General features: G+C 38.4%; 1 protein-coding gene across 5 annotated transcripts in view; it reads right to left on the bottom strand.

The window, feature by feature from the left end:
- Window positions 1-2043: 2043 nt before the first annotated feature.
- Window positions 2044-22004, bottom strand: part of RBM33 (RNA binding motif protein 33) — an 86170-nt gene continuing 66209 nt past the window's right edge. The window contains exons 16-19 of one of the 5 annotated variants that reach the window (XM_030444201.1): window positions 15416-15625; window positions 13832-14020; window positions 5637-5725; window positions 2044-5440 (exon numbers count right to left, since the gene is read on the bottom strand). In XM_030444201.1, coding sequence (XP_030300061.1) covers window positions 5392-5440; window positions 5637-5725; window positions 13832-14020; window positions 15416-15625 — 537 coding nt within the window. In that variant the 3' untranslated portion in view covers window positions 2044-5391. The remainder of the gene's footprint in view (window positions 5441-5636; window positions 5726-13831; window positions 14021-15415; window positions 15626-22004) is intronic. The other 4 variants (XM_030444202.1, XM_030444203.1, XM_030444204.1 and 1 more) reach the window with 4 other exon arrangements.

Raw genomic sequence — 22004 nt, 5'->3', positions numbered from 1 at the left:
TAGCTACATTTAACTGTACACAGGTTTGTTTACAAAAATATTCTTAATCTGTAATACCACTTAAAATTATTCAGATGGTAAAAATCACTTAACCCAAGTGCTGCTACATTAGATAAAAGCAGTGTACCCTGTTGAAAAACAGTGTATATATAGAGCCCCTTTCCAGTTAGTTAGAAAAATCAGTGCATCCAACCAAGAAACAAGAAAGCAACACAGCCACCTAAAAGACCCAGTGAGATTAACTTTCCCCTTGAGGTTTTATTTAGTGCAGTAAGGACCATACTTTCCACCAAAGTAAGCACAGAAGTAGAAAATGGAGGGGGGGTTTGTGTTGGTTTTTTTGGTTTTTTGTTTGTTTTTAATAAAAAACCCCAACCCTGCAAAAAGCAGTGTTATGAAGAACAAAATGATCCTTCCCAACCATAATGTACCAGAAGATGGCATACGTAAGGATCCAATATGAATCAGTGGTTTTGTACACAAGACCCTATGCTCATGTGGATAATGTCATCTCCATTATTAAAAATCAGGTTACAAAAAAACCTTACATAAAATCCTTAGGATTTGATACTAATTGAAGATAAAAGACTATCAAGTATTATGCTTAAGAATTAAGTAGAGATTAAGGCATGATTTAAGGTAACATTGAAACAAAAGTCCTATGTTACCCTAAATGACCTTTATAATATAGCTAACTTTCTGCTATCTGTTCAGCATTTGCTCCCTTCACATTTATTTTTCATCCAACAAACTGCTTAAAAAAAAGTGCAAAAAATATTTTTTTTTTTTTTAAAAAAAGGTTTGTGTCCTCTAGACAAAAATTCCTTTTTTGACAGTGAACAGGTGAAGCCAGATTTCCACCTTCAAGTATCACGACTCAAGTAATACAGCACTACGTGAAGGACATGAACAACACAGTGCTAAGCCAGAGAACAAATCCAGGGTATTGCTGAAAAAACCCCAAAACTGAAACCCTGAAACCCCACACCCTCCCAACCCACCCCCTCACCCCAGCTAGGAGGGCAACGCACCCACACACTCATACAGACACACAGTTATGGGAAGTGCCTGTGGTAGCTTCCAGGAGAATTGCATAATTTCCAGCTACAGAGATATAAAAGAAAACTACATTAAAAAAAAAATCAGCACCAAATAAAAGTTTCTTTCTTATTCCAAGTAGCTGGATAACGTTAAGAAAAAACGACAAAGGCCGCTCGAAGATATTCTGAAGTAATGGACAGTTTTATAAAAAAAAAAATCTCATCCTTGCAGTGGAAACCTAACATCAAAGAACTAAAATGCTCAGTCTGTTTAGCATTTAAATGGCTAAAATGCTTTTTCACAGAAAACTGGAGATTTGTATAGACTATTCAGATTCAAACTGGGGAACAAACCAGGCATCTGATGATACTTTACACGAAGGGTGCAACTATTTACTTTTCTTTCCCAAAGTCTCTTGGAGATGGATGTGGGCAAGAGCAATACCTTTGTCTTAATTTATTCTTTACCACTATTTAGAGAGAATCATTTGCATGGCAGCTCCCCCAGCTATGAAGATGCTACAGACCTGTCCTCCTGCCTAGCAGTGATTGGACTGAGCTTTTCAAACACTGCACATTGTCCCATCTTACAGTATTACATGTGCCACACCAGCTGCTGACATTGTGATGAACCAATGTGTTACATGACCAACTCAAATCATGTGTAAAACCAAAAATATCCCAAACTTTTGAAAACAATATTACACAACAGACCTAATTTGTACTTGCACAGCACAATGGAACAAATCTAGAACCCCCATGCCGTGGTCTGACAGTGCACTGTAATTCCCCTCAAAAGTTAAAGGACAGAGATTTAATTTTTTTTTTTGTTTTAGTAAAAAAAAGTAAAACATTCTACTAAAATACCACAGATCATACGGTCAATCCAATCGTTTAGTCAAGGCAAAGTAAGATTAATGCTACAAGATGAAAACAAAATAATTTGTTAAAAAAAAAAGTTGGCTCCATATAATGACTTACTGGAGTTGCCCATTAAAATCATTATAAAATTATGCTAATAAAAACTGTGAACAAATAATACACAGATCAGGATATATGTATTGACTTACTAGCATCTTTATAAAAATTTGAAGATATACACAAAAACACATCAACATTTATGGAACCGTATCCATTAAACTTAGGTAAGACAACACAAAAAACTAACAAATAGGTAAGATGTGGTTGACTGTAAGTACTTAGAGTAACATTTTAATTTTAAAAGGTCAATATTTACATACTACTTTAAATGCCTTTTTTTTTTTTCCATTTTGCATCATATTTTGAATGCATGATAAAGAAAGAACAAGATAATGGTTGCAACAGATCTTCCAAGAGAGTTAACTTAAGATGTTCGGATTGAACCATGTGCTGAAAGAGAACACGGGAAGAACGCGTCCATCTGGCTTTACCTCCGCTTCCTTCAGGGTTTTTTGGGAGGAGACAACAAATAGATCTAAAAGAGCTCTATCATCCAAACTGATCATTGCCAAGAGATCCACTTTAAGTCAGGATTTGAGAACAAACGTTTAAACAAATGGCTCACCTATCTGCTACATTTGCTACAGTTTTTTTCGGATATTAGAGAGAGATGGTGTCAACTCAGGTGTGAGTATGAATGTATGTATGTGTATAATAAAATGCATATAGACATACATACATATAGTGAGTTTACTTACAGTAAGATACCCAAATACTGCAATAAGCACCTAAAATAAATCACCAGCAATCCACCCATACTGTCTACACACAAGGAATAATCTACTGCAACTGCCTTTAAAGAGGCTGCATCTAGTCATTAAACAGGCATTGATTACGTTGCCTCCTACATTTAAATAGATCTGAGGCAATTTCATGTCTTCATTCCAAAGCCACACAATTGTATATAAAAAAAATTTAAAATTAAAAACTCAACTGAATAAAAATTTTTAAAACTGAATTTGGCTGAACCTCAGCCTCTTTGGGATGGATTCAAAACCCAAAGCTGAAGCGCTGCTACAAAGTTCTTTGACTTTTGAATCAAACCCATATTCTTAGGCTCCAAGAAACCCTCTAACCCCAATAATGTTTGCTGCTGACAGGACAGCTGATCAACTGCAGATGTTCCTACTACTGAACACAGCTGCTGGCCTGTCTGGCATTTGCATCTAACCCACATTTCCAGACACAAACTATTATCACTCCACTCTGAGATGTCTTCCCAATCTTCTTGTTAGAGAGAAGCTGCTCCCTAACAGTGGGATAAAATAACTGTTTAATGACTCATTTTAAATATAAGCATTTATTTCTTTAAAATAAAAATCACACAACCTAAGGGGGCAGTGTAAGGGACCTAGTGCTCACGGTGTGAGGAGGGAAACAGCACGTGCCAGATCACTTCCCCTGAGTCTTCAGGGTTGGCTCCCAATGTGCACATCCTACCTGTGGCTCATTCTCTGTCCTGGGCACCCTGAAGCACTAATTACACTTTATGAACAGTAATTGTGCTGGATGCTATTAAGTATTAGGCATAAATGGAGCACTGTAGAGGTGGGTGTAAAACTCAGTTTTAAGGCAAAAATTCTCATGAAGTTAATGTGTCTGGTCACTAGGCTGTAAATGGGTTTAGAGTATTCTTTAAATGTTTTTCTCAGTGAGATATTTCCAAAGTACTACACTATTGTGTACTATTCCAGTGAACAAAGAGTAGTTTTACCTAGAAGACTTTTGGCAGTATTTACTGTTCATTCATTATTTTCAGTAACTTCTACTTCTACTTAATTGAAAATCTAGACCAAAACTGTTAGAAAGACAATTAGGTCTTTGTGACTTGTTTACCATTAAATCTTAAAAAAAATCCCAACAACAACAACAACAAAACAAAACAAACAAACAAACAAAAAATCAAAAAGGGGGGGAAAAAAAAAGAAAAAGAAAAAAAACCCTATGCTATTTTAAATTAGTTTTTTAGTTCATCTTTCCAAGCTTAGCATACCTATTTTGGATCCCATCTGCAGCTGTTTCATTACATACCAACAATGCTGTTCTGTGGCCACTCAGGTAACAAACCTGTAAGGTTTCTGTAAATCTCCTCTTTTAAATAGTGAGTGGAGTACTTAAGAGTACTCCTAAAATGAAGGATGAAGCAAAAGCTCAGTCTAAAACCTAAGGGAATGTTCATAAAAACTGGAATCCAATATAAAGATGGCATTTTAATAAGTTTATTCAGAAGTAACTGAAAAAAATTGTTCTTTTGGCACCACCATCTAGATGGTTCCAATCAATACTATGGATTTTACTTTCGATAAAATATAAGCTCTGTTATGTTTGCACATTAGTTTGGGGAACTGCCATGTTCACCAGCAGATTCACAATGCTCTTAAGAATCCTGCACATTTTGGGAACAATACATCAAACCAAGTCCTTTCAGTTATGGGTTTCTTATGGTTCATCATTAATCACAAAATAAATCTCAAAGAAAAAAAAATGATTAAAAAAAGTGTAAGGCAATGATGAAACACTAGCCCAAAAGAACTTAGGAATTTCCCACTCTTCCTATGTAACATTTTTTTAATTGAGCCACTAAATATTTCTTTCTCCTTGTATCTGGCAACGTCATTTAAATCAACCTAGTTACAACTTGACATTCATTACCCCAGGAAGATACTGAAGGGCAAAGATCCTTGTTTTTAAAAACCAAGGGAAAATACAGCAATGTTACTCCTACCCAGGGTTTTATGGAATAGGTGGAATTGGAAGGAGATGGAAGTCTGTGTTGGAACAGAAAAACGCAAAGACAGACTTAACATATTTACAAAAATCAAAACTACAGTTTTCCAGCATCACCTCCAAAGCTTCTCAGCATACTGCTAGTCAGTGAAGTAGACCACATTTAAGTCTATGCAAGAGTATCTTCTGCACATACAGATATACAATGTAATTAATGGGTTTTGTTTAGAAAAGTGAGTTTTCATTCAAACACCTTGCACTGAAGATAAGAGCAACCATTATCAAATATTCTTTGCTATGAAGAAAGTTTTCAGATCTTTCGATGTCAATGTTCTCTCTCAAGTCACTGCAGTCACACAGTAGGATCCTGAAGAACAGTGTCTACATGCATTGAAAGCATTTTGAAAGAATACTCTGTAGTTCCATCTGGTTACAACAGAAAGTGAACAAACCCAACAGAAATTCCACCTCTGCAGATCCTCTCAAGTTCAGCTCTTCTGAGGGACCTCTTGCTGCTTTCTGTAGTTCAAGAGAGCAACTAAAGACTAAGCTGAAAGGTTTTGCAACCCAATGGTTTTGTCACTGTGCCTTGTGTAGCTCCAGAGCAGGCTTCTGTCAGTGTCAGGGTTTCTCTCAGCAGACATCACTCAACTATCAGTGCCACGTTTATGTGGGACAGATCTATCATGTGCCTGTTAAAAGTTAAAAGAAATTTAAACCTGGTACTCAAACTGATTCTAGGGGTTGAGAGCAGACAAGGAGGTTCTATGAAGGTCACTAATAGAAAGATGCTTGACTGGATTAAGAGAAACATTGAGGAGAGGAGACTGATTTTATCTTTTGAAAGGAGGGACTGGACAGAGGCGGCAGCAGTGCTTAATTATTTACCTGTGGAATTTCTGTTGAAATGCTAAAGCATGTGCTGGCTCCTTAAATTTTGCTATGGCTTTCCGTTGTTGAGGAAGCATCTGTAAACTCTGCAGAGACAAAAGGACAAATCATATTCACTCAAAGTTCCACTTTAAAAAAAACAAAACAAAACAAAACCAATTCATTTTGCATCAAATGCATGGAAATTTTGCCATATTTCTTTTCTCAAACTTAGTTCTTCTCTCTTATTAGTGTCCAGTGGAAAGAGAATTCTGAGACCACAGTCAGGGTTCCAGCTGAAGGTGTTTGAGCATTAAGCAGTTCTACTCACTGAAAAAGCCCAAACCATCACTCATTAACCAAAGGAAACAGCTCTCAATCCAATCTATACAGATGAACCAAATCCTGCAGTCAAATACGCACCAACTGAATGAGAAACATTCAAGTGGGCAGAGCTCAGCTTCACAGACATACTCCTCTCCTGAACCTGGAGTCAATTACCTTATGTATAGTCATGGATCAGGGCTTTTTCTACAATAATTGGGCTATTATTGCATTAATATTCTTGAGATGTACAAAAGCAAAATTTGATTTTGCAGTTTGTACACCCATAGTGATAAATTATTAAAAAACTGCTCAGTAATTAGCATATAAAAAGCTGAGTAAAGGAAGACATTCTGGTACAGTGCAGACTTATTAGCTAAATGAGGCAATGTATCTAAATCTTACTACAATTTACTTATACTTCTATATGAATTAATAATGTTAACTTACTGACTACTTTGGGTATTATGTCACAGCCTGTTCTTATATTGTATTTATGACTTATTTTCCAAAGGGGGAAAAAAAAAAACAATCAAAGCACTAAACATATTTTAATTTTCAACTGCTTTGGCAAAAAGACATCAATTCTTGGGTAAGAAGAAGAAGCCCTGAAGCAAGCACTAACTGTACCAGCAAGAGGCTGAGAAGAGTACTGCTAAAGAAAGGTGGGAGAAAATCTGATAAGAGTTAAAAAAGGAAATCCTCAGCGTGTGATAAGCAGTAGAAAGCACAATAATTTTTAGTCTTGAAGAAAATATTTCTGTTTGACAATGTTTAATTGTCAAGCATTTGTCTGAGCAATTGTCTGAGCATTTACAAAATGCTCAGAAAAGGCTTTGTCCATCATTTGAACCAACAAAGCCAAACAGACCTACAGCAGATCTCTGCAAAAACATCAGTTCTTGTGAGAAGTGCTATCCCTCCTGCAACACCACACTGCCAAAAGTACCCCAAGGATTGTCATGGGGGACTTTGCCAGTGACCTGTTCCAGGTTCAAGTCCTTAACAGCTATTGCTATGGCTGATACCTGAGTGCCAAAACACAGATGTCTTGCAAACTGTTGGTAATAAACTGTTTGAATTGTTCTGACAAAATCTAGATGACTTCTAGTTTATACTCTAAGGCTTGAGCTATATCCAACTAAATGCATAACTATGTTATACATTCAAGGTTGTATTAAAGCCATTTCCTCTGTACACATTCTTTCAGTATGTTCAGATGGAGTAATTACTGCAGATCATGGCATTTCTGTAAAAATAATTCAGTGTGTTGGCTTGAGATCTAAGGCAGTATCCAGAAGAAGCTAAGAGCATTGGATAGGTCTTCATATAGTACTAATGACAGCTGTTCTCTCATTTCTAAGAATACATAATACAAAAGCAATCCTTAGTCTTCCATCTTTGACCTTTGCTACAGTGACAAAAAGATGAAATTTTCTTTCCCAAAGTATTATGTCTCCCATTTAGCATTATTCTGTTATTTACTGATTTTTGGAAGGCTGGTTGGGGGAAGAAGGAATGCATTACTGCAACCTCTGGAGACAAGATGGTTCTACCAAGCATCACTGGACTTCCCATTTATTGTTGGAACACTCAATGTTTCCTCCACAGGAGACTTGCTGTTGCCACACTGTATCATGAATTCCTAAACCAAAATATCACAATCCTTCCAAACGTCACAGCTTGCAGAAAATAACTTCATTCACATCCTCACTTTAAGTTGACCCAGCCAGAAGTTCACCAGAGGATGAAGACCCCTTCCCAGATCCACTCAGGTGTAAAGGACTGGCAGTATACACAATAACTTCAAAGGGCTGGTTACTTCACAGGTCTGGGCATACAGATCTCCCACAGCACTTCCCAAGATGAACCTGAGATAAGAGGTATGCTGGGCATGTTCCCATTTGATTCTGGAGAAGACAAATGACATTCTGACATGTTCCCAGCATTAAAAAGAAAAAAATTGGTCTATTCTGTGGAGAAATTATTTTACATGGAAAGGAGTTAGGCAGCTAGAACTCAAACTGATCTTGATTATCTCCTTTTTTTAGTTCCTTAGGCACTGCAATGGAAGATGCAGATCTTATACCGAATGGAAAATCCAGCAACCAACCAGTATTTCATAATCACTTGTGCTTGTGACTGACAGTTTGCCTAAAACTCTTTTGAAACATACAGCTTAATTCAACAATTAAATCAACTACATCAGAAACTCGCTTTTTCTGCAACTGAACCTAGAGCATGAATATCATAAAAGGACCATTTCCTCTGTAGACATTTAAGTCTGCAGACATACACTACCCTCAGATTTCTCCTTTACACACAAACTGTAATTAAATTTACACCTTTACAATGTCAGTGAAAATAATACTGAAATAGCTGCATAATAATTTCCAGTTAATCTTCACTGCAAAACAAAGAGCCTTGAGACAGCAGCTTTTTACATGAGTAGAAAGCAAGAGATCTCTTGCAGAAAGCAAACATCTTTGGCAGCAAAGCTCTCAAAGGTTATATAGAGAGGAAGAAGTTAAAAGGGAGAAACAGACCACTGGGAGATGGAAACCAAGCAGGTGGGAGTGAAACCGGAGCAAACACTCATTTCAGCTATTGGAGACACACAGGTAATAAATGTTTCCTCCTTTCCCTGATTTCTTTCACTGAAGGAAATGGACTGCCTGATAGACGTGTAGCTTGTTGTAGAGTTTGGAATTAGGAGTGGCAGTCCTTACAATGCTGCTTTAAAAGAGTCTGTGCAAAAAAGAAGAGTAAAATTTCCGAACCAACATCATCTCCAGTGTGTGATCCAACCTGCTCTGCAACAAGTCAAAAAACAGCACAACATACACTTTCTAAAAAGAAAGATCAAATTCAATTTGTTTTTCGCCCAATCAATAAATCCGGACACATTTTTATTATCCTCACAGTTTCCTGACAACTGGAGCACCTTTCCTAGGAGCAACACTTCCTAACCATTACCAACAGGCTGGGGCAGAATGTATTTATTTTATCCTCAGCTGCTGCAGCAGATCTATTCCACCTTCTGCTTCTTCCACCTTCCTGCTTTTTTGCCACCTCTGACTTGCTAACTATCTGCCTTTAAAAGTGCACACCTTTTCACCTCCCTATGCAAGAGGAGATGAGAAGAACTGATCTTCTCCTACCCTTGAGATGGACATCTTAAGCTCACACACTGCTCTACAGCAGGGCTGAACTTGCCACACTCATTACAGAGCTGCTCTTCTCTTCCCCCCCACTCCAAGGATGGAGCAGGACTGTCCACGTCTTCTTCCACAGTCAGTGGAGCTGGCAAACCCTCTTGGCTGAAGATGTTTCTACAGGTCACCATGCCAGCCTTGAGTGCTCTGTCATGTGAGAACCACCCTGCTGATGCTGCAGAAGTACTCACGGTTTGGGCACTCTCACCCACGCACGATTATCATCTCCACAGATAAGCTTTTAAACTAAAAATACATTCATTGATTTTGAACTCAGTGCCAGTGCAGGTGGCTGTCTTTACCCTAACTGAGCACTAGGTAGCACCAACACTCTATGAAGTGAAGAGAACCAAATCAACAAGGCAATTGTTTCTCTCCCCTCCGAGACCAGAAAAGAAATGACAGTGTCATCAGAGTCACATTTGTAAAACTACTCCAAATACAGATACAGTTGCAGCACCTCTGAGATAAAACAGTAGAGTTTCAGGGGATTTTAGTTTTCCTTGGTTGTTGTCTTTAACATCAGAATTTATGATCTTAAATCTTTACAAAGCAATACTGAGATTGTGCATTGATGTTTTATGTTTGCAATCATCTGAGGCAAGAAAACATGATTAAAGATGAGGATGATGATGACAAAACATCTCCACGTATCATTCAGTACTCAAATTGTCTGGAGATCTAGCAAAAGACTCCCTCGGTCACCATCCTAAAAAAAAAATAAATCTGAAGGTGGCAATAGCTCGTTGAACACAAGCCTCTTTAGCCAGTATGAGCATTAAACTTGGATTCAAGAGCACAAAAAAAATGCTCTGGGTTTTCCATGACCTTTGCAGTTTATTAGTAATCTCCTTTGGCAATTGGTTCTGGATGGATGTGTACTGAATGTCACTGCTCTGGGGTGGTCCCCAGGAGGCTCTATTTTGGTGGTGTGCTCAGAAATCTTCTGTACTTTCCAACACTTTGGAATGCATAATTTTATTTATAGAATATGATTATTTTAGGCTCAGCACTCAGATTTTACTGCAGGTATATTATTTGTATCTGAAAGATTATCCTCTCCATAAAGAGTCTGACAGCAAACTGTATGCTGAAAGGAAGCACTTTTCCTGATAATTTATTCATGTTTGATTTGTAAAATGCAGCTATGACTAAGGAGAGGTTCCTGGAGCCTCAAGGATTTTCTTCTATTCAGTATCTTGAGAATCTTAATAGTATTTTTTCTCCTATGTTAATAACAAAGCAGTTTCAATGAAGCAATGATGGGAATTAAAAGTGTCTTCAGTGATTAGGCAATAGATGGTATTTCAAAGCTCAAATACCAGAAAAGATAATTTTCTCCATTTCTAAGGAATGCAAGGGAAAAAATGGTTAATTTCCAGCTTCATCTTTTATGCATGCCCAGCTACTCCAAACCCCTGCCTCCCAGAACCATCACCTCAATGCAGGCTGATGGCAAAATTAGGAACATTAAACATCATAAATTGAAGAAGTTTTCAACTTCTCTTCCCATGGTTTGTGCCAGGTACTTGTATCTCGATAATGATGCTGACACGAAAAAGCTAAACATAAAACAAAGCCCCAGCTCTTCTGCAACCAGAAAAAAAAAGTAATCTCTTCCTTCCTATTTACTCTGTTGGTAAACTTTAGACTTTTTCCATAAACATGTTACAACTTTTTGTTATGCCAGCAAACATCCTCTTCTTGAGAAAACACATGCAGGAAAGCATACTGCAACAAAATGAGGAGTCAAAATATGTATTTGAAAATAGGTGCTGGTGTAGGTCAGTTGTTCTACAGATGTACCAGCACAGAAGGCAGAGGTCCTGCTCACAATCTATTCTTGTTGTTGAAGAGTGAAAAGATCACTGGGACATACCTCCCCCCCCTTCTTCAGCATCCAAGCCCTAGTGTAGCCATTCACATGCTCATGCCTTGACTGCAGCAAAATTTGATACACAAGAGGCTCAGATTTAGCTGCTTCATCTACACATCACTGAGGGAGGTTGCTTGTTGACTATCCGAGGTGTATGTACTACAGTGTGGGAATCTCTATCCTCAACCACAGGCTTGGGTTTTGGATAATAAGCATGTGTCGTTTCCAGACACCATCTAGGCAGGAAGATGTGTTCCTCAAGTTCTGATTTTGACTTGAAATGTCTTTTACAATTGAGAAAAATAAGTATGAGCCTGACACACATCCTCTACTCTCCTGTGTTATGCAGAATTCAAGAAACTGATGTTTCAGAGTTCAACTTGTTAAAGAAAGTTTTGTTGAATACAGTCAATAGCTAAGGATATACTACATCTTAAAAATGGAGTCAACTATAACTGACTCACCTTCTCCCTCTTCTTAGTGTCTTTTGAATGCTATCAGAATCAACTAAAAGCCTAGGCACCTTGCCCAAGTTCCGAAAAGCAGCTATAGCTTCTCACTTTGCTATTTGGTCACAAGAGCCAGCTCCCTGAATGCCTCCTGTATCAGTTCATCGAGCTGCAACACTTCACCTTAGAGAATCTGAGCTTTGCACTACATGAGATCTCTTTGCTCTGGTCATGGCCATAGCCTGTCTTTGTCCTCACACATGAAACCCCCATAGCTAAGCTCACAAGGAATTCCTCCATCTGCTACTTGGCTCTCTTCAGTGTCTCACTTCCATGCTCCTCATTTCAAGCATACATGAAATGCATTTTTCAAGGAAGAATAAGTAAATAACCAAACAAAATATCCCTTCTCTATCACAGCCTCCTGACCATTTCCAGTTGCAGGGGAATTTGTACAGCATTGAGCACCAACACCAGTAAAAACATTATTTATAGCCACAAGAAAATCCACTTATGCACTCCAGGATTTTGACCTCTTTCAAAATCTAGCACCATCTGTATAGAAGTGATTACTGTGACCAGGAACAACAGATTTTTAAACATTCTGCTTTCAAAGCTCTTGCTTTACAAGTGCTTAAAATTGCTCCTGCCTCTTCCTCATTTGGTGTGTCAACACTTTTGTGGAACATCATGGTACCACAAGATCAAAAAAAATCTAAATATTGCACATGGTGATTCCAGTCTCCCATGCTTCCTACAAAAGGATCACTTCTCCCCTATCTCACTATCCACACTTGTGAAACATCATTCAGCCTCTTACAAGGCAGGACATTTAGAGCCTTCTACAAGCCAGACCTGATATTTAAGTCATAATTAGCAGAAAAGCCTTCTGCAGCGTTAGCTAAATTCAAGCATCCTTTTCAAATAGTACTTTTAGATCTCTGATAAGGTGACATAAGGTGATGTAGAAACTGTAACTTCCAAAGGTTCAGCTGATGTGGCTGTAAGCTCTGTAGGGCACAGGGATGTATCAAGTCACGCTGGAAAATTTGCTCTCAATTTTTTCCTGTCAGCACACCCTTCTAAATTGTCCTGTGATATTGAATTGAGACACCAGTTGGGAGTGTACTATGAAAAAGCAAGCACTGAATAAATTTTTTAGCACATCCTCAATAACTTTTCTCAATTGTGGTTATTTCCTAGCAGGATTTCTATTAATCTCCTTCTAATATTCTCATGCAAGATTTAGCAACTAAACCCTAAATAAACGTGCTTTGGAACCATATGAATAATTCCCTATAGTATTACAGAACACAAAGGGAAAGTACTTTGTGAGTGTATTTTTGCTTTCACAAACAAATTAAATCTCTCTGAACTGACAACGTAAATAATTCAGCATTATTCCATTTATTAAACTGGGAAGAAGTGAGGCAGAGTGTACATCTTTAGGAGAGCAGTGTGTTTTGGAACACAGGGATATGATCTCACTCATAAAGAAGTCTCACAGTTACAATTCATGCATTATATTCATCATTCTGAAAACAATGATCCTCTCAAAAGAAGCACCTGGAAAGGTGCAAAAGGAGCAAAACTGGAAAAAAAATAAGGAAAAAATTTTCCAATTCTGTATGTTTTGTTATTAATTGACTGATATTTTCAAATGTACTAACAGTAAGTCAGACAGTCTCCTAAGACCTTCAGTGTTTTAAAAATCTCCTGCTTTCCTAAAGTCAGTTTAACTGATACATCAGTTCCAGGAGGCAGTTTAAATACAGAACCTTCATAGTGTGTGCTAACCTTGCTCATGTTGCCTTCCTGAAGGGAACTTTCTGAAAAAAACCTGAATTACAAAGAAAACTTCTTAAAGGAGACTGTTTTCATCTGAAAAAGTAGATGGTGTGACACAGTACTGTATCTCCACTTGGTCATGAAGTGCTCTTACCCCAGGATGGCAATGACAGAACAGATCAATGTCAAAAAAGAGGGTTTTAAGTCAACAATAAAAACAAGGAGAGCCACCAAAAATTGTATTTGTATTTGCTTAAACAACCTTACAGAATACACAGGCTCATATTGTTTAAGAAAATAACACAGATAGTATAAGAACTGCAAAATGAAGGAGACTCTTTTGCAGCAGGAATATGATGGTTAGCAAAATCCTACTGTCTCTCCTGTGCTGCAGTATCATCATGTGCTTGTCTCTGCTACCAGGTGTAGCATGTGTGAGTGGGGGTGCCTTCAAACATAAATTACCAATAAACACACATTGTATTTAGTGTCAGAGAATTAATTGAGCTTTCCAGAATGAAAGCCTTTTGGCACAAAAATGATAAACCGAGGTTGACCTACCTGGATGGGTCCCACTGACATCAGCAGGTTTTTCAGTTGGACATCAGTAGTTGATGAAGAAAGCCCTTCAACTGACACAACACAGGGCTGAGGTTTGCACTCCACCACTCGCAGGTTCTGTTTATTTGGCATCAAGCGTCCTCGGCCCATCTGGCCTGCTACTCCTCTGCCTCTCCCGTGCATAATGACCTGCCAACAACAAAAGTAACAGTATTTTGATTTACTTACCTAGTGCTTCTGCTCACTGCATTTGACAGGTGATACTAAAGTTGGCAATTTACTTAAAGACTTGATTAAAGTGCAGGTTGATTAAAAACGGGTTGCTGCTGCTTGCCGATTTGAAAAGCCTTTTATTAACATATCCATCCACTGCTTATACAAACATCTTTTAGAAGGATACTAAGTTATTCTGTGGGTTTTAAATATATGTTATCTCATACTGAGGCTAAAAGCCCCATTGTTAACACATATCAACTAAGCAATGGAGGGTCTTAGACCAAAATATATATCCTAGTTTTCAAAATTAGTCACAGTTCAGCTCCTGTATTTCAAACATTGCCAAAAAAACCCAACTCCTTTCCCTTTCCTCTTCTCAACCCATGGGTAAATTTCATGTACCCACAAGATCAGCAAACTGCTTCATGCATCTCCAATCTCTACTGCTACCAACTCTTGGGCTGTTAACATGATGGTACTCCCTTACAGCCAATGACTTTAAATATTTTTTTCAAAGTTCCTATCTCCTAAATCCTGGAGGATCCTCTGAAGCAGAAAATGTGTGGATTTAATTATTGTAAATTAAAGGTCAAACAGCTGGAGAGAGGAAAAATAACAAAGAAACAGGGTAACAAACATTAAACAGTTAACATTTAACACTGAGTTAACACCAGATATGGCTTCTGGATTCCTACTTGAAAAGCCTGTGGAGGGTAACAACTTATCATATCCTTCTGCATCAGTAAGGAAAGTTTATCCTTACATGAAGCAGGAAAACTATGGCCAACAGTTCCAAACCAAGATATAACTTAACAGAATACCAGCCATTTTCAGGGAGTGTGTTGGTTTGTAAATGCAGAGAAGGCACACACCAGTGTGTGCCATCATCTCCCTGCCTCCTTCCAGCACTTGATCAGTGCCAAAGCCAGTTTTGAGACCACCAACTATTTTTAGTGATACCAACTTCAAGGATAAACCAAAGTGCATCCTGAAACAGTTGCTGTATGCTCCTAGGTATGCAAGAAACAGTTGGAATAAATGCTCAAGCACAACTTCAGCACAACTCTGGCTTTAAAGCCAGAAAGCACATTGGATACTATCTCCTACAGTAGCTATCTTGGGACCCACGCATTTCCCCAGGGAGTTACTGTGCTGGCCAGAAAGTCAGCAGATGAAACAACCTGCAGGCATCTCCAGTCTGTGCTGCCTACCAATAGGCCTCTCCAGATTAAAAGCTTTATATGCAATTATGCATCTCCTGGGTCATGCAGCCCTGTGCTAGCAATTGACAAACAGAATGCTAATTATTAATAGAGCAACACAGCTAGACAGTGAAACTTCTAGCAGCAATATGCATCTAAAAATCACCTTTTTAGGCTGATGGATTCCCTGGATGTTTTTGACTCCTTGAGGAGCTGCTGAATGGATCTGTGCCTGCTGCTGCTGTTGGTGCTGCTGCTGTTGCATTCCCTTTGTCAATGTGACCTTCCGCACTGGCTGCTGTTTCGGCTCCGGGGGTTGCTGAGGCCGCTGGGGCTGGCCCTCGGGGTGAAAATAGCCAGCATCCTCTCCCCCCTGCTGAAATCAACAACACAACAGGCAGCTCAGTGTCCAGGCACTGCAAACCCTTGTCCTGAGCAGCCTCCTGCCACATCCAGCTCGCTCGGTGCACAGGAGAGGCCGTGGCAGGCGTGTGCAAGGGCTGAGCCTGGAAATTGTGCTTCAGCCTCAAATAAACCCAGTACCTGAAGTACCTGAAGAACTGCTTGGTTTGTTTAGACTTAAATACCATTACAATGTCCAATGTCTTTTCATATACAAAGAAGCAAAGCGTTTTCATTTTCCTAATCATTCTGCCTTCCAGGGTTACGTGTAAACTATGGCCTGCTTGTTTTATGACTTTTTTTTTTTTTTTTTAGAGAGAGAGAGAGGGAGACATAGACATACACATTGGAGTAGGAGGAGTAATGAACTGTGAAGACTGGAAGAACAAGGCAAATACTCTACTTATCTTTAAAACTCTCACCTCTCTTCAGTTAACAACTGCTGTGTGTTTAAACACACACTTATTCTGCCAACTTCTACACCAGCAGCAATTTAAGCAGTCTCCTTCCTCAAACACTGTCTGTACTTGGAATATCTTCCCCAGGGTTTTGGTTCTTTGTTGTTCTTGTTACTGTTTTTTAAAAGTTCTTTTTACAGATATTTATAACCACAAACACAATGAAAATTCACAGTCCCTCTCTCATCCTATGCAGCACTTTCCACTACATCTCTCAGTCCAATCATAATCTGAAAGCACTAAGGGAAATTATTTCCTCCCACTGTCTCTATGCAAACAGCTCAGCTTTTCCTACAAACAGCCCACGCTTGAGTTTGTGCTCTGCTATCCACACCAGCTCAGTCCCTGACAAATATGCCATGAAGCAAGAAGACAGAAGAGCCCAGTAAATGATCACGTACTTTTACATCTATGAACTGCACTGTATTTTTAGCACAGTTTCAACAGCATTATTTACACCTTAACTGGACTCTAACTTCAGAATTCAAATACCAGTGACCACTATATCTGCACATAGGGGTTTCATCAAAGACCCTTGCCCAGCTCAGATAACCCTGCAAAAGCTCTTCAACAGAAGGCATAACTGAAAAAAGAATTTGAAAGCATCTTTAATTGCATAGGGTTTTTCATGTTCCTTAAATATCCACAAGTTAAAATTCTTGGCATCTGTAACATGGAACTTCTACTGCTGCTCAAAAGCATAAAAGCAACAGCTCATCTTATGAAAATTCCAAATATTTACCCTCTACGAAACCTGACCAAGAAACCAGAATTACATCCTCCTCATTTCAGTATTAGTTCCAGTATCAGCATCTCCCCAAGCCCTCTGTGCTGATCAGATAATTTCTTTTATTCAGTGCTACAGTACCTGAAGATCACAGAATCATGAAATGGTTTAGGGTGGAAGGGACCTAAGGAATAAAAACATTCTAGGAGGAATTTAAACCGAAGTATTGGGAGTTAGAATCTAATCTCTGCCAGTTGCCTTCTGTGGAAAAATAACTACACATATTTGTGATGATTTCTTTCTGAACAAAAAAGAGATCCCAGGACATAGGAAGAGTATCTGAGAGTGGAGCCCTAAGGTATGAGACACATCAAGCATGCTCATTACTGAAACTTCAAAGCAAACAGTAAGTTCCTATAAAATGCCAGGATGGTCAACAACCACCCAATATTTAACTACCAGGACAAATTATCACAAAACCACCACAAATCTATCACACATAAAACTATATAAACTAAGCAGTCAACTAAATCAAAGGCACACTGACAGAAAAATTGATGGGGTCTGTTCTCTGCTAGGGTCTCAAATGTCACCTCTGGGTTTCACTGCTGGCACGATGCTCCTGCAAAACCACGAGAAGGCAGTAATATCTCCAACTTTTTAATACATTTCAGAAATAAGAAAACCTATACAAAACAACAAAGTCCATAGGGTAAGAAAAGGGGAAGGAGCAAGGTCTGCCTATTCTTGCAACAAGGAAGAAAGGGCAACTGAATCAAGGTCTTTGTACTATTGCTCTGAACTGCTCTTAAGATGAAATGAACAGAGGAAGCAGAGATGAACCTGCAGCACCACTTCTGAAGACAGTGAGGAACCACCGTGGTGCTCAAGCACCAACAAGCTCCCTGTAAGTCAGCAATACATTGTGTCTCCCTTTACAGGGAGCCCTGGCTTCAACTCAAGACAAAATCTGGTGGGTTTTGTAAGAAGATTGAAACCAAGGGTGACTATGTGTCTGGCAAGCAAAACAGCAAAGCCTCAGATAACCATTTTCACTCTAACTCCCTTTTCACTGGTTAAAGACATGACAGTGCAAGGACAAGCACTGTTCAAGCAAATATAAACAACCTGTGTAGTAGAATTTAGTAGCAAACCAGACTCACCAATATCATCCTTTAAACTTCTTCTATGCAAGGCAATTAGTGCCTTCTTCAGGCTTACCAGTGAAGAACTAAGTCAAACAAAACACCCACAAAGAGCTTTTAAAATCCAGACTTAAAGCTGAACAGAACAGAACATTACTTACTGCCACATGCTCATGAGAGTATTAACATTTTAGAGGCAAAGGCATTGCACTGCAAAGTTATTGTCCCCTGATTTTCACCCATAAGGTGCACAATAACCTGGCACCAAAACACAGAGCAGAACCACAGGCAAGTAGGTAAGTGAACTGAAGAAGCACTGCAGGAACTACTCAAAATGACATCTACATCAAAGAAGCATTTCTACTACTTAAAATGTCTCAGCTCTAGCTCATTTGAAATCAATTTTTGCTTTTCCAAAAGACAACTTCTGTGCTGCTGGCTTTTTCATGAGTTTACATCCTCCCCCCCCAAAAAATTTAGACATGTAGTAACACAAGGATATATTAAAATTTTAAGTCTTCTCTTGTCAAAATACATTATATGACTTTTCCTGTAGCATTTTGGGATGCACAGGGCAACAGTAATTCTTTAAGAAATACATCATAGTGTCCTGCCTCACACAATTTGCAGCCAAAAGTGCTGAAATCAGGTAGGATACTTCTCACTCCACTACAGAGACCTGTAATTGATTGACTGATACAAGCTCTGATTTTATATTACAAATTTCCTCAAAGTCCTCAGCAGAAAAGTAAATTTCCATTATTTGTCTGCAAACCAATAGAAGAAGAATGTTTTTTCTGTTATTGTCTATTACTTAATTTCTGCAGTACAAATCACTGTGACCTTCAAGCTCTGAATTTTTAACTTTTATAAAAGGTCTATCTTCCTAGCACATAGCCAGGAAAGAGTTTTGTGGAATGAAATTTAACCATTATTCAGTAATTCTGGATAAATGAAAATACCTTTTTTTTTAAGTGGCAGGAGTTCTGTTTGGGGAAAGTGGAAAAAAACATCTTTCAAATTCAAAGTACTGCACATGCTAACAGTACCAATACGAGTTAATTTCAAATGCTGTGTATTACTAAACCAAACACAAAAGACTGAGGCAAAAGGATTTGATCTACACAGTGAAAGGTTTTCACACATCTATTGTGAAAAAGTCTCAACAGTTTGGTCCAAAACTGGGCTAACAAAAAAAAGGAATTATATGATTCCATAGCCATGAATTTTAGAACTGATTCACTGATACTTTTGAGGCTGTTTTTCAATAGTGAGACTCTCTCACTGTACATAGATATATATATATATCTATGTATAGTGAGGAAACATAAATACCATTCTGTCCAATATCAGATCACCAATTCTAAAAGCAGTATTTTATGTGGGCATGCTTGAATTTAGCAAGCTAAAGCTCTCTACTCTATCATAATAACGACAGTTTTACAATGAAGATGAAGTTTATTGCCACCAACATTAGCAGGACAAATTTATTTATAACAAATACTTTAAAATGTACTGATAAAAATGCCTATTGATACTGTCAGAGCTGCTTGCAATTTGACAGATCAAATCTTACTTTCATTCTTAAACCCCATGAAGGAATGGTATCACCAACTTGCATTCTGTAGTGAGCAAATTGATTAATCCCCCTCTATAGAAATCTCAACTCTTGATTACACCTATCAGACGTTAAGCAGCATTATTCTAGAGTGACAACACTTGACAAATTCCCAAACCATTTTTCTCAGCCTTTGTGGCCCTGCTAGCTTGTATTAACCCTGATGAAAAATTAATTTCCCTTATCTTCTGCTAAACCCCAAAATCCAAATCCGCCAAACTGGCAACTCTTTCTGTAAAGGTATTATGAAAACCTCTAAAAGATTAATTGCATGTCTTCAGGTGACATTAAATTAATTTCTGTACTCGTGACAGACATTTGATACTCCGTACTGAGAGGACAGATAACATTGTCAGGATACACAGAAGGACAGTGGTGCAGTGTCCCAGGGCAGCCTCTTATGAATTCTCCTTTCGATAAGGCCATACTTCACTGTCATTGGCACTGTTAGTGATCTTGCAGCCCACAGACCTCACTGCACAGGTTTCTATTAACCACGACAATGCTGTGTCTATCCATGTAATCTTTATCAAGCTAATTCAAAATCACCCAATACTAAAGGGATGCACATGCTGGATAAAGCACTTAAAGGAAATAAACTCTGGCTGATTTGTGAAAAAAATAGCACGGAGAAGCAAAACGTTTTAATCTTTTCTTAGAGGAACTGTAAGTCAAATTCTCTGTAGCACGATGAAGGCTTAAATCTTGCAGGGAAATCTCAATCCAAAAATGTCTTGTAATTGATTTCTTTTAAAGGAAGGAGAAACCCCTCATCTATCACCAGCTTAAGTCAATATTTCTGGAAATGAGTACCTCTACAGTACCACAATTGGTAAGACGGGAAAAAAATAATCTTTTACATTACAAAATTAATACTCAAGATCAAGAGAAATTACTATTCACTAGCTATATAGGTTTTCATATGTAAACTTGTATTTTACTGGTACTGCAACTATAGTAAAAAAGACAGACATCTACACTGATATCTGTGATCCCCAGTACCAGAAAAAAAAACATTAAAGCAAAAACCATATAGAGCAAGAAAGACTATAATCTAATATGTATATGCATTTTCTCACTACAACTGTTAAAGGCAATCTCCTAATAATCCAAAGTTTCTCTTTAATTGGTTCTCCAAATGCTTTACCACTTTGGTATGGCCAGTTGGCAGACTGGGGACTGGGAAGAGGAAGCCTAATCATTTGCCAGGAACACCACAACCCAGTGACATGACCATGTTCTGAACAGCTGAAAACCTGTTTCCAATCTTTCAAATGCCAATGGGAAACACCTGGAGACCTTTTTTCAGAGACCTTCTAAGACTTTTAAAAGTATTCTAAAAAATAGCAGTACTTAAAAAAAATCCTGTTCTCCAGCCAGGCCAGAATACACTATCAACAGACAACTCATCATTAACAACTGGTTCAAGCCATACTAATGGCCTGGTTTTGACTCAAGAGTAAACACAGAAATAAGCCACATCAGGCTACAGAAGTGGTAGAACAACCAATACATTTGCTGCTCGTGTCAGAAAAAAAGACACTGCTGGTGCTGGGCAGTGAATTACAGGTTCATTTTTCCCAGCCTCAGACTTCTGCATGGGGAAAACTTACCTCAAACAAAAGCATCCAGACTAAGCAATAAATAAATAAAAAGCAGCAGCAGTTCCCTTCCTCTGATAAAAAGGCACTGCTAAGCTGCTTCAGTGAGCCATGATGTGATGCCTATCTTCTCTTCTGGGCCTAATGGTGTATGAAAAGTCAGAAGAGCAAGAGAAAGATGTCTTGTAAAAAAAGTAGCTGATTCCATTTAATCCCATGTACTAACAGAATTCTTACCTTATGTATCTCAACTGCCTGACAGGAGAACTAAGGCATGAAGACTGGCCAGAGATGTTAAGCATCCTAGCCATACCTATGCTACACTGAACTTTCACCAGGAATGACAGAAGCACAGTTGCTCAGATGTCACATCACAATTATATGTTTTTCTAATACAATCATCCACCAGTTTTCTATGAAAAAAACAAACAAACAAATTCTATGTCACAGCTACAGCAAAATCGAGGTTCTGGATTGGATATATATAATACTCTCAGAAGTACCTTGATTTTTATATTGTCCTATACAACATACCTATTGTAGAGTCAGTAAACATGTTTTGGAGCAAAGTTTCCTAGCTCTCTTTTCAGTTGCCAGACTCTGGGATAATTTTAATGAAAACTGGACACACAGAGAAATCACGAGAAAAAACTCCTGCTGGAAAACATCACTGATTCAACACCTCTTATGGCCCAAAGCTCCTCAAGGACCATTTCTCTGCTGGACACCAGCTATGGCACAGAAAGCCAGTACTGCATATCAAAAACCAGTACAACTGAATTTCTCCTTCTTGTGTCAATTCTA

The sequence above is a fragment of the Calypte anna genome, chromosome 2, assembly GCF_003957555.1.
Source record: "Calypte anna isolate BGI_N300 chromosome 2, bCalAnn1_v1.p, whole genome shotgun sequence".
Lineage (NCBI taxonomy): Eukaryota > Metazoa > Chordata > Aves > Apodiformes > Trochilidae > Calypte > Calypte anna.
Note: the sequence above shows the minus strand (reverse complement) of the source record. Positions and strands in the feature narration are given on the sequence as shown.